Source organism: Aquarana catesbeiana, linkage group LG06 (genome assembly GCF_042186555.1).
Source record: "Aquarana catesbeiana isolate 2022-GZ linkage group LG06, ASM4218655v1, whole genome shotgun sequence".
Classification (NCBI taxonomy): Eukaryota; Metazoa; Chordata; class Amphibia; order Anura; family Ranidae; genus Aquarana; species Aquarana catesbeiana.
In genome coordinates, this window is record NC_133329.1 from 101,067,811 (window position 1) to 101,081,590 (window position 13,780).

The following is a 13,780-nucleotide window of genomic DNA, read 5'->3' on the forward strand; positions in this document are numbered from 1 at the left end:
AACCTTAAGGCTAGTTTCACACTGGAGCCGCCCGTGCGTTAGCGCTAACGAGCCACTTGTTTGAGCAGCGCTGTTTAAGCTGTGCTTTTCGGCCGCTAGTACTTTTAACCCTGATAGCGGCTGAAGAAGGTGTTAAAAACACCCATGTTGCGGCGCTTCCGAATCGCTTTTCAGTCGCTTCGGAAGCGCTGCCCATTCATCTCAATGGGCAGGGCATTTTGGGAGCACTGTATACAGCGCTCCCAAACCGCCCCGAAGAAGCTGCTTGCAGGACTTTTTCTGCCCCAGTGTGATAGCACTCGGGCTTTCACATTCAGGCAGCATGGGAGGCAGTTTTCAGGCGCCATTTCTAGAGCTAAAACACCTGAAAACTGCCTCCATGTGAAAGGGGTCTAACTGATCCCCGGTAAAAGTCGCTGCTAGGGCTTTTTTGGATGGGCAGCCAGGGCGCCTTAAAAACAGGACTGTAGTGTACACATACCACAGTCGTGATGCTTTGCATCGTGGCAGCTGCATTTTTAACTCGGGGTGCATAGTTTGAAAAAGCGGTGCCACTTGTCAAATTCATCCATTAAGTTCAATGGGGGTGTGTTGCAACAGCGTACAATACATGCAATTGCACGGTAGTGGGCATTACAGGGTTACATCATCAATATAAACACCTCTTTATTGCCTAATGCCCTCTGAAAAGCAATCTAAACATGGATCGCTCTTCAGAGGGCACCACAGATTTGAAAGAGCCCAGAAGGAAATGCAAGCAAGCAGCTAATGAGTTGCTATGGGCTAAAGAATGCAATGGACATACTTTTAGGTTTAAGTTGACCTATAATTAAAGCAAAAAGCAGTAAACTGTGGTGGAGAGGAATTTACCACAAAGTGCATGTATTTACAGCATAGATTTTACCTTTGGGTTTGCTCTCCTCTAATGATGTGAGGTCTGAGCTCCCCCACATGCATATTCATTTTCTCTTCCTCTGGGTCTGCCGTCTTCTTGGTCCTCCCATGATGCAACTAAGGCATCTGCACAATAAAATTACATTATCTCAGCACCTGAATTCATTCCCTGCATCTATAAGAAGCTGGAACTGTACTCTGTTCTGCTCATGTGCCCCAGCCAGTCTACGGTGGGGTAGGAAACCTCAGCACTCCAGCTGTTTTGGAACTACAAATCCTAAGAGCCATTGCAAAACTGACAGCCACAGACATGGCCCTCAGAGACTAAGGTTAATGAGACTTGTAGTTGATCACAGTTGGAGTACCGAGGCTGCCTACCCCCCCATGTACAGATTAAAGTGGAACTTTAGGCTCCACAATGAAAATGGGTGGATGGGCTACTTACCTGCCTGTCTGCCCTTGTACAGTAAGTTGAGCAAGCGCAGCTCACTGCACAAATTTAGCAATGCTGAATCTGACAAAACTCCCGCACGCACGGGAGTGACGTCACCTCGGCCCAGCCAATGACAGAGGCTGGCGATCGAGACCCAGAAACCGTTGACTGCTGGCAGTGAGTCCTGGGGACGGCGTGTCGCAGGATTTAAGGCGAGTATAGTTCCGCTTTAAAAAAAAACAAAAAAGGCCCAACCTGCTGGTAATTTTTTTATTTTTAAGATCCACTTCCACTTTAAAATCTATCATTTATCTATCTAACTAGGATCAGTAAGAACATTTTAGTGTAGTAAATCAGCAAGGTAAAAATACATCTTCAACACATAATTCCTGAAAAGAAGCAGCAGAACACGTCTGTACAGTGGCAGTGCTTAGGCACCCTCGTATCTTTTATGTGCACAGGGGTCCATTGAGAGTTCAACATCATTAGAGGCATATCCTGCCCACTCCTGCACTGGTTTATAATGATGATGTCATGAAGGCGGGGCCTCAGAACAGGAAGAGCTGCCCAGCTGTCGCTTGTGCCTTGGCTAATATGGCAGCTGCTCTGGGACAGGGACTGCTGCTGTGTACTGTACAAAGTGCTGCTCAATATGCTGGTGCTACTTAAATACAAAGAACAGTTAATAATTTAAGAAGGCAAAAAAATATCAAGATATTCCTTAAAGTATATGTAAACCCTCACCTTTTAAAACAACCCATCCGGTTTAAAATAGAAATGAAAAACAAAAACATTTGTGTATAGATAAAAAACGAACTATATATATAAGTCTGATCACTGGAGGAATGCAGGCTGAGTTCCCAGCACAGCTAGAGAACTGACCACGTTGTGGTCAGTTTCTTAACCCCTTGCCGACCATCATTATACTGTAGCAGGTCGGCATGTTCCCGCAAGCTGGCGTAGCTATACATCGGCTCCTTTAAGTGGAATCGGAGGCGCGTGCCCCCTGCACTGCGGGGGTGCCGATGCTCGTGGCCGATGGCCGTGATGACTGCTGGCCATGAGCGATCGCGGGCATGAGAGGCAGAACAGGAACACAAATCCCTGTTCTGTGAGGAGAGACAGATCATGAGTTCCTATTTAGCTCCTAAGCTAGGAACCACAATCTGTCATCCCCTCTAGTCAGTTCCCTCCCCCTACAGTTAGAACACAGTGTCAGGGAACACAGTTAACCCCTTGATCACCTCCTAGTGTTAACCCCTTCCCTGCCAGTGACATTTATACAGTAATCAGTGCATTTTTATAGCACTGGTCGCTGTATAATTGTCAATTGTACCAAAAATGTGTCAAAAGTGTCTGTGTCCGCCGTGATGTCGAAGTCACGATAAAAATCGCAGCTTGCCGCCATTACTAGTAAAAAAAAAAAAAAAAATAATAATAAAAATGTCATAAATCTATCCCCTATTTTGTAGACGCTATAACTTTTGCGCAAATCAATCAATATACGCTTATTGCGATTTTTATTACCAAAAGTATGTAGAAGAATAAATATCGGCCTAAACTGAGAAAAAAATTTGCTTTTTTTTTTTCAAAAAAAATTGGGGATATTTAATATAGCAAAAATAAAAAATATTGTGTTTATTTCAAAATTGTCGCTTTTTTGTTTATAACGCAAAAAATAAAAACCGCAGAGTTGATCAAACACCCCCAAAAGAAAGCTCTATTTGTGGGGGAAAAAAAAAGGACGCCAATTTTGTTTGGGTACAGCTTCGCGCGACCGCACAATTATCAGTTAAAGCGACGCAGTGCCGAATTGCAAAAAATGCTCTGGTCATTGAGCAGCCAAACCTTCCGGGGCTGAATTGGTTAATAGGAAAGCAGGGAGACTTGCAGGAGCATCAGATTTTTCACACAAAAGAGGCAATACAAAGAGATCAGGATACTTTTTCAAACAAGTACAAGGTACAGCAGATGCATATCAGGAATATGGAATGTTGGATTTACATATTCTTTAAGGAAAAATGAATTCAATGCATTTTAAAATAGTGATTGTATAAGTGCCTATAATACACCTTTATATTACCTTCCCACAAGTTCCTGCATAGCAGAAATCAGACAGCGTGGGAGGTTATGCACTGTCAGCCAATCATACTGCAGTGTTCAGTGCTTTTTTTTCCAGGCTGCTGAGGGGGGGGGGGGGGTTGGGTGTTGGGGCACACAGGAGATGGAAAGCACAGGGGGAACCTCAGTAGTATGATGAAGCTCTTTCATAGTCCAATGATCGAGGAAATGACGTAGGGTGGAAAAGAGCTGCAAAAGTGACTAGTGTCAACGCCCTGGCTGTGCAGTGTTGTAGAGGGCCCACTAACAGGCCAGGTTTGCAAGATAACTGAAATACATCACAGGTGATATCATTTGCTGCTCAGTGATTGCAGTATTCTAGTCTGTATCTCCCCAAGGTAATACATAAAACCTGGCCTGTTAGTGGGCCCTGAGGACAGGGTTGATGACCACCTTTGTAGAGTGAATTGAGGGATTGACTAAACAGAATTTAAAAACTTTTGGTAGGTCAATCAAATGAAATATACTGTATATGTTTCATGTATACATTGAGCGGTTTGGCTTTTCTGCACTCATTTCCATAGTAGATCTCCAGTGTCTGTACTTGCCATAAAATGGGTCAACATCTTATGGTAGCTTAGATCAGTTTGCGAATAGAAATAAAAGGAATGTGCGGCTGCATAGTACAACAATAGCAATAATAATCAGGACTTTTGCTTTGAAGCTGTTAAGTCCAGTCTATTATTTGGAATGGGATTCCCTTAACAGGATGTTAATTTAAAATGGAACTGGCAATGGAAGTCTGCTTGGGATCACGGCATTTCCACACCTCCCCGTACTACGTCATCCATCTGCTTTTAAAAAGACCAGGCATCACTGCTACAGACTGACAATCGGCCTACAGCTGCAAGATAGCCACATATGTACAATCCTGCTACAGAACCAGCTTTGCTATTATTTGCTAAACATACCTGTGCATATCAGTCCAACATGAAGGAAAGGAAGGGGAGGTGCTCAGGCAATAACGCATGATAGTGATTGGTCAGGAAAATCCGACCCGGCCAATTCCAGGAAATGCATTGAGCTAGTCTCCTGTCCCCTCTTTTATATCAACATATTGTACACGATGAAATTGGTAAAAATGTATATATGATAATGATCAAATGTTAGATCACTACAAAAGTACAATGGCCTACTAGTTATTAATGTTATAATGTCTTAGACATTATAACATTAATAACAACAAACTAAGAAATTGTTTTTAAAGTAGTCAATAAAAATATATATTTTCTGTAAACCAATATGTTGTGATCTAGATACTGTAAAAATCCACGCTTTAAACTTCTGGTGCAAGGAAAGAAACTTTCATCCCAGAGAAATCTTTGTGGGACAAATCCTGAGTGTTTTTTTTTTTTGGACCTGGATGAGGAGTTGGCCTTCATCATTTCCAAAACCATGTGAGATAATCAAGTTCACCATGTTGCACTGGAGTATCAAGTAATGACAAACCCTGCTACAGGGGCAATAAAGAGACTCTTGTGTGTCTTCCAAGTCCTCTTAATCATATGTTCATATATGAGAATCAAAAGCTGGTCAATTCAGAAGATTAATTTAAGGGACTTCATCCCAGGAGGCCAAGGAATATACCAACATCACATATGTGCATTTAAGAAGAACACAGCAATAAGGCATTCCCACACTGAAGCTTGTTCTGCCAGGATTATCTCATATGCAGCAAGTATATCCTGCCACCATGGAAGTATATAATACTGTAATATAGTATCAATTCCATCAGTCCCATTCAGGAGGGTACATGTTATAAAGGCATCAGTATTCCCAACACATGAAAGCCACTCCAGTCTCCTGGGTGAGACTTCTCAGGGAAAGAATTCATTATACGGGCAGCACAGTGGTGTAGTGGTTAGCACTTTCACCTATCAGCAAAAAGGGTGGCCGGTTTGAATCCCGACCACGACACCATCTGCATGTTCTCTATGTGCCTGCGGGGGTTTCCTCCGGGTACTCCGGTTTCCTCCCACACTCTAAAGAGATGTTGGTAGGTTAATTGGACTCTGTCTAAATTGGCCCTAATATGTATGTGTGTTAGAGACCTTAGGTTGTAAGCTCCTTGAGGGCAGGGACTGATGTGAATGTACAATGTATGTAAAGCACTGCGTAAATGGACGGCGCTATACAAGTACCTGAAACAATATTAATAATAATTATCCTCAACATTTTCAGACATAATATTGCGGCGGACGTTCTCTTACATCTATAATCGCCTTTACTGGGGGCTGAGGGAGGTGTGACCACAAAATCCCAAGCAGACAAGCAATTTCCATTTAAAGTAAAACTCTCCTATGCAGAAGTTCTCCAGTAATAAGTTAGAGCCCTTCCACAAACCAGCTAAAACGCAGGCAAGCTAGTGTGTACGCTGTGTAGGGGCAGTGCTTTGCTTTGTTACCTTTTTTTCGTTTTTTTTTTTTACTTTATTAAAATGGTTACAAAATAACTCTTCATTCAAATCCTATGTACCTCGGCAGATGCATTGCAGTGTGGGGAGTTGAACTGTGTAAAAATACAGGTACAAAAATTGTTTTCTATGTGCCCTTGCGTTGATCAACACAGCTCATAGACAAAGTGTGAACAAGCCCAAAGTCTACGGGAGGAGCCTAGTCAGGGATTTAAAGGCCCCTGGCTCATTAATTTTCAGTGGAATTGAGGGCTGTGTTTAGTCTAAGCTCTTATCTAAATGTATCTGTGCTGTAAGGGACTGGTTATTAGGGGAGATACTTCCACATTGATTTTTATAGGTAGTTTGGGTAGGACATCCCGTAACAGTCAGTCAGTTGAGGATTTACACAACCCTTGGTTCGGAAAGGAGTTAATATGCTGGGCTCTATAAATCACTAAACAAGGAAGTGGAAAGAATTTAACTGTTTCCTGGAGAACTTCATTAAACTCAAAGACCTTTGGCAGTGTGCCTCATGTAATAAACACTGTCTGTGCTCCCTCAGTCTTGTTTCTCTTGCTTCTGCTTCCAAGGGTAGATGACCTCCCCAATGAATAGCTTCTTGCACAAAGATCCCCATGAGTCTTTAGGGTAACATCTGCTGGATGGGAGCCTGTAGGTGTCAAGCACTTGCCCATAGGGTAACGGGTTAATCTGTAGAGGAAGCGGCATAGAAAAAAAGATTTAAAAAATGTAATGGTGTTTCCGTTCTCTTATAAAATTACATACAAATTTAGTTCTGTTGAATAACAGATTTTATTGTGTATGTATTTGTAAAATAAAATTAATTTAAAAACTAGGCAATCTCATCATCAAACTCCCATCCAAACCAAACCCAAGACTGGCCTCCTAAGGAATAGGCATGGACTCATGACCTCCTAACTTTCACACTACAGTATATTAACTCACATTATTATAGTGGCTAAACTTACCATAACTAGATCCTGGAAACAAGCAACACTTCTGACATTTTGACCACCATACACATCCTAACTGTACATGCTCTATTTGAATTTATGTTCGCTAAAGCTCATCTGCTCCAGGACAAATTTCTCACCACTTGGTCTTCGTTGATTTGTCATCCCTCCTGCACCCTACCACTACCCTAACCTCAAAGTATCTTGGTCCTATATCCTGCACATCAAATAACCTATTCTTTCCCCTCCATGGCCTAGCGATATATCCAAGGACTCATTAAATCAATCTTTAACTTAATTTATTTGATAAAATCGTATAATGTATTACATGTATATCTTTACCTCTAGTTACCTTTGTAGCTATTATTATTTGAATTGTCGATACTGTTACAACATCAAATTGTCATGCTACTGTTAGTGTGTGTGTGTGTGTGTGTGTGTGTGTGTGTGTGTGTGTGTGTGTGTGTGTGTGTGTGTGTGTGTGTGTGTGTGTGTGTGTGTGTGTGTGTATCTTGTGCCTCATCGAACTGTCTAATTTAAACCGCTATGGTGCATTCTCCTTTCAAGACCCGTGAGTATCGCTCTTTTTTTTGGGGTATATATATATAATCTCTATCATTCCTTTACTTCACCAAAACAAAATCAAGACACATGACACATTGAAATTCGAAATAATGTAAGAAAAGAAAGCTGGGTGTTGCCCATATCATCCAGAGAGAGTCCAGCTGTTGCTTTTAATAATAAATTCATGACTCAATCAAATCCTGTGGGGTGAGACAGAGCCGCACTGCGTGTGTGTGTTAGTGTGTTAATGGATGAACACAGCCCGACTCAGGTGCAAGTCCACCTATGCACCCCCATAGGAATTGGCTTCCTATGGTGGGCACATGGCGAAGAGGAGGCGGCAAGAGCACCGGCACAGGACCCCAGAAGAGGAGGTTCAGGGCTGCTCTGTGCAATACCATTGTACAGAACAGGTAAGTAGAACATGTTTGTTATTTTAATTTTTAAAAATCCCATTATAACAGCTTTAAAGTATATCTAAACCAAATACAGGGGGTCCCCTAGTTACAAACATCCGACTTACAAAACGACTCCTTCTTACAAACTGAGGGAGACAACAGGAAGTGAGAGGAAATCTTCTCCTAGGAAGGGAAATTCACTCCTTTAGGGTCCTTTCACACGGGACGGATCCGTGATGATCCGCCCCGTGAACATCCGCTTGCTCAGCGGGGATCGCTCCGTGGATCCCCGCTGAGCAGGCAGATGAAAGGTGCATCGCTGCACACTGTGCAGCGACGGACCTGTCAGAGTGCCGCTCTCCCCTATGGGGGATCGGATGATGACGGACCGTAGAGTCCGTCGTCACCTGATCCGATCCGAAAACGGATGGAAAAGTAGGTTTTTCCTCCGTTACACTTTTTCGGATCGGAGCAGGTCAGATGTCAGTGGACATGTCACCGCTGACATCCGACGCTCCATAGAGGTCTATGGAGCGTCCGTTCAGGTCCGCCTAAAAAACTGACAGGCGGACCTGAACGGATCGTTCGTGTGAAAGAGGCCTTAAGAGCTATTATGGGGAAAAGGTACCTCCACTGATACTTTATCACCAAGGCTTGTTCCCACAACAACCCAAAATTTTCAAAATCCAATTGTCATTGGGATAGAAAGTGAGGTGAAATCTTCTGAACAGGGGCACACACAGCAAAACAAATGTTACAGGGGTGTTAACCCTTCCCTATGCTATCCAAAAAGCTTAAAAATAGTTTTTTTTGGCTGGAGCTACACTTAAAAAAATGTACCTGTTCCGACTTACAAACAGATTCAACTTAAGAACAAACCTACAGTCCCTAACTTGTTTGTAACCCGGGGACCCCCTGTAACAAAATGTAATATTTTGCAGCTTACCAAGTCCTTAAATTTGGCAAAAAGCTAATAGACTGTTTAGAGGAAGGTAAATTTAGAATAACTAGACAGTACCCCGCATTAGTCATGATAGAAAATATATAGAACAAGATTAAAGACCACTGTCATTATAATAGGTATGCTAAATACACCTGAATTTTTCAGAATTTTAATTACCTTGAGTTATTAAAATTGCAGGTATTTAATTATTGGTCAGAGCGAGGTTTATTGTATATCACACAGTTATATGATGGCACACTCTTGAAAGATTTTCACACTTTACAGGAGGAATTTGGCTTTCGCACTAAAGCTTTTTTCAATATTTACAGCTCCACCATGCTATTCAAACACAGTCGAGACTGACCTCTTGGGTTTATATCACACCTACAATTCTTAACCAAAGTTTAGTAACAACTTCTAAGCAGAGACAAACAACAAAGTCTAATGCCCTGTACACACGACAGGTTTACCCGTCGGAATAAACGCTGAAGGTTTTTCTGACGGAGTTCCGACGCAATTCTGCTCAAGTTGTCTTGCATACACACGATCACACCAAATTCTGACCGTCCAGAACGCGGTGACGTACGACGGGACTAGAAAAAGGAAGTTCGATAGCCAGTAGCTTCCGTCTCGTACTTGTTTCAGAGCATGCATCGTTTTTTTTTACGTCGGAACAGCATACAGACGATCGGTTTTCCCGATAGGAATTGGCTCCGTTGGAAAAATTTAGAACATGTTCTCTTTCTAGGTCCGTCAGAATTTTCGGGGCATACACACGATCAGAATATACGATGAAAAGCTCCCGTCAGACATTCCGCTCGTGTGTAGACAGCATTATAGTGCATTGCTACAGAAAATGTCAAAATCAAATTCTCTGAGGTGCAGGACATATTGGCAAATGGACATTGGCCCCCTTAAAGATGAGGAGTGGTCAGATGTCCTTAATAATGTAGGACATGTAGGATAAGTATCTCTCTCTCCACATCCCAGAGACTTACTCAACTTTTTATTATACATCGTGCATATTATACCCCACAGAAACTTTTTAAGTGGCATAAGAGGGATACTCCTTTATGTTCACGATGTGAGAGGGAGGTTGGTACATTGGTACATATGATGTGGAGATGTCCGAAGTTGGTTAGGTATTGAACCTTAGTCCTGGATACTATTATTAAGGTGTTCAGGAATAATATCCTGATGGAACCCAAGATGTGTGTATTGGGGTGGCTGGATGGAGAATTGTATACCCCTCAGATTTATACGACAACTCTTAGATTGCTGTTTATAGCGCGAAAGTTGATCGCACAGAAATGGATCTCTACGACTCCCCCAACTCACTCTTTGTGGGTAAAATCAGTAAATGAAGTTTTGCAAAGAGAACATGTGGTTTATCAACACAGGGGATTCCCAGATAAGTTTAAAAAACTTTGGGGTAAATGGTTAGACACCCCAGGGTTGATCTTGTCACAATTGTTAGGGTGTAACACATAAATAGGACTCTCCTCCCCCTTTTTTTTTTCTCTTGAAAGTGGAGGGGAACAATAAAGCACTTGGAAGCTAATAGATGGGAGTTTGTAAGATTATCATATATATAAAATTGGTGGTAGGATGTACATAAATGGTGGTTCTATTAATTGCTTAACACAAAATGAAATATGGGAAATTGTGGAGAATCTCTCAGATATTTAGAGAGTCATATACAGTATCTCACAAAAGTGCGTACACCCCTCACATTTCTGTAAATTATTTTTCTATATCTTTTCATGTGACAACACTGAAGAAATGACACTTTGCTAGAATGTAAAGTAGTGAGTGTACATCTTGTATAACAGTGTCAATTTGCTGTCCCCTCAAAACAACTCAACACACAGCCATTAACCACTTCCGGACCAGCCGCCACAGTTTTACTGCGGCAGGTTGGTTCGGTTCGGCAAATCGATGTTACCTTACTTCGCTTCGCGTGTGCCCTGAGCCGATGCGAGTGCCCGACCGATGACCGACAGGCACCCGCGATCGCTCGTGACAGAGCGAGAACCGGGATCTGTGTGTGTAAATACAGATCCTGGTTCTCTCAGGGGAGAGGAGACAGATCGTGTGTTCATACACAGTATGAACACTAATCTCTCTCTTTCCTTAGTCAGTCCCATCCCCCCTACAGTTAGAACAAACCTAGAGAACACAGTCAACCCCTTGATCGCCCCCTAGTGTTAACCTCTTCCCGGCCATGACATTTATACAGTAATCAGTGCATTTTTATAGCACTGATCGCTGTATAATTGTCAATGGTCCCAAAAATGTGGCAACAGTGTCCAATTTGCCCGCTGCAATATCGCAGTCCTGGGGGAAAAATTTTTTTAAAAAAAATAATAATCGCAGATCGCCGCCATTACTAGTACAAATAAAAAAAATAGTAACAAAAAAAAAATGCCACAAATATATCCCCTATTTTGTAGATGCTATAACTTTTGCGCAAACCAATCAATACAATACACTTATTGCGATAATTTTTTTTTTTTTTTTACCAAAAATATGTAGAAGAATACATATCGGCCTAAACTGAAGAAAAAAATTGTTTTTTTGAAAAAAAATGTGGAATATTTATTATAGCAAAAAGTAAAAGATATTGTGTTTTTTTCAAAATTGTCGCTCTTCTTTTGTTTATAGCGCAAAAAATAAAAACTGCAGAGGTGATCAAATACCACCAAAAGAAAGCTCTATTTGTGGGAAAAAAAGGACATCAATTTTGTTTGGGTACAGCATCGCACAACCGTGCAATTGTCAGTTAAAGCGACGCAGTGTCATATTGCAAAAAATGGCCTGGTCATTGAGCAGCCAAATCTTCCGGGGCTGAAGTGGTGAATGTCTAAACCGCTGGCAACAAAAGTGAGTACACCCCTAAGTGAAAATGTCCAAATTAGCCATTTTCCCTCCCTGGTGTCATGTGACTTGTTAGTGTTACAAGGCCTCAGGTGTGAATGGGGAGCAGGGGTGTTAAATTTGGTATTATCACTCTCACTCTCTCATACTGGTCACTGGAAGTGCAACATGGCACTCATGGCAAAGAACTCTCTGGGGATCTAAAAAAAAAAAAGAATTGTTGCTCTACATAAAGATGGCCTAGGCTATAAGAAGTTTACCAGGACCCTGAAACTGAGCTGCAGCACGGTGGCCAAGACCATACAGCGGTTTAACAGGACAGGTTCCACTCAGAACAGGCCTTGCCATGGTCGACCAAAGAAGTTGAGTGAACGTGCTCATTGTCATATCCAGAGGTTGTCTTTGTGAAATAGACGTATGAGCGCAGTCAGCATTGCTGCAGAGGTTGAAGGGGTGGGGGGGGTCAGCCTGTCAGTGCTCAGACAATACGCCGCACACTGCATCAAATTAGTCTTCATCACTGTTGTCCCAGAAGGAAGCCTCTTCTAAAGATGACGCACAAGAAAGTCCGCAGTTTGCTGAAGAGAAGTGGTCTGATGACCAAGATAAACTTATTTGGTTCAGATGGTGTCAAGCGTGTGTGGCGGCAACCAGGTGAGGAGTACAAAGATGTGTGTTTTCATTAAAGTCAAGCAAGGTGCTCAGAATGTCCCCTTTGGAGACTGTGCCACAGGGCAGTATTCCAACATGATAACAACCCCAAACACACCTCCAGGACAACCACTGCCTTGCTAAAGAAACGGAGGGTAAAGGTGATGGACTGGCCAAGCATGTCTCCAGACCTAAATCCTATTGAGCATCTGTGTGGCAATCTCAAATGGATGGTGGAGGAGCGCAAGGTCTCTAACATCCATCAGCTCCGTGATGTCGTCATGGAGGAGAAGAAGAGGACTCCAGTGGCAACCTGTGAAGCTCTGGTGAACTCCATGCCCAAGAGGATTAAAGCAGTGCTGGAAAATAATGGTGGCCACACAAAATATCAATACTTTGGGTCCAATTTGGAAATTTTCACTTAGAGGTGTACTCACTTTCTCACTTTTGTTGCCAGCGGTTTAGACATTAATGGCTGTGTGTTGAGATATTTTGAGGGGACAGCAAATTTACACTGTTATACAAGCTGTACACTCACTACTTTACATTGTAGCAAAGTGTCATTTCTTCAGTGTTGTCACATGAAAAGGTAGAAGAAAATATTTACAAAAATGTGAGGGGTGTACTCACTTTTGTTAGATATCGTATGTTAAATCTATTTTATATATATATGGGTATGGGTATATGTATGTGCTTCTATATGTATGCACGTACGTATATTCATGGTTATATTAGTGTTTTATGAATAATTAAGTATTCACTGTATGTCAATTGAGTGTCTAACTATCAAGATAACTGGAGACAAGTGTTTTGTTTATTAAATTGTATATATGTGTTGTGCAAATAGGAAAAGTTTAATAGAGTATTTAAAGAAAAAAAAATTGGCAGCTACATTATTTTTCAAGCAAAGTACATTTTCTAAAAGTACGGAAAATGTACACTTGGCAGGATCGCAAGTGATAAAAGCCTGAAAAAAGAAACCTAATGCAGCCACCGCATGGATTTTCCTTCATGATAATCGTAACAAACAAGTCTAGAGATCAGAACATTAGTATCATAATTAAACAGCATTTTATACAGCTTATTCAACGAATAATACATTTTTATCACATAATATATTAAACTCACCTGCATCAACAATCGAAGTGGCTTCCCTTTTTGTTGCTCCAGCATGCAAAATTTTACACCCGCTGCAACATAAGTAAACTGGAGTTATAACAGCGGGAAATGCAAGGTATAAAGGTAACATTTATCCAAGCTTCTTCTATACCTCTTTGCTAAATGGTTTACTGCAACCTAAGATATCTATAGCCTAAAGCAGCCCATAGATGACTCTATTTTCTTCCACCACTGGTAGAAAGAAAGAAAATCGGTTGATTTCCCCATCAACACTGACTGAATGCTTCCCGCAGCGCTAATGTGTACTGCCAGGAGGGCACGGGGAGCCTTCCTGGCTGGCAGAACACTATGATTACTGGTAGCAGCTATAGCCGCTGGCAGTAACCGAATGTAAAAAATACGATAGGCTGG

General features: G+C 41.8%; 1 protein-coding gene across 3 annotated transcripts in view; it reads right to left on the reverse strand.

Annotated features, from left to right (window-relative positions):
* Positions 1 to 1,583: 1,583 nt before the first annotated feature.
* PIGQ (phosphatidylinositol glycan anchor biosynthesis class Q) overlaps positions 1,584 to 13,780 on the reverse strand; it is a 60,982-nt gene continuing 48,785 nt past the window's right edge. For all 3 annotated transcript variants that reach the window (XM_073636537.1, XM_073636536.1, XM_073636535.1), the window contains exons 10-11: positions 13,379 to 13,440; positions 1,584 to 6,554 (exon numbers count right to left, since the gene is read on the reverse strand). In XM_073636537.1, the coding sequence (XP_073492638.1) occupies positions 6,402 to 6,554; positions 13,379 to 13,440 (215 nt within the window). In that variant the 3' untranslated portion in view covers positions 1,584 to 6,401. The remainder of the gene's footprint in view (positions 6,555 to 13,378; positions 13,441 to 13,780) is intronic.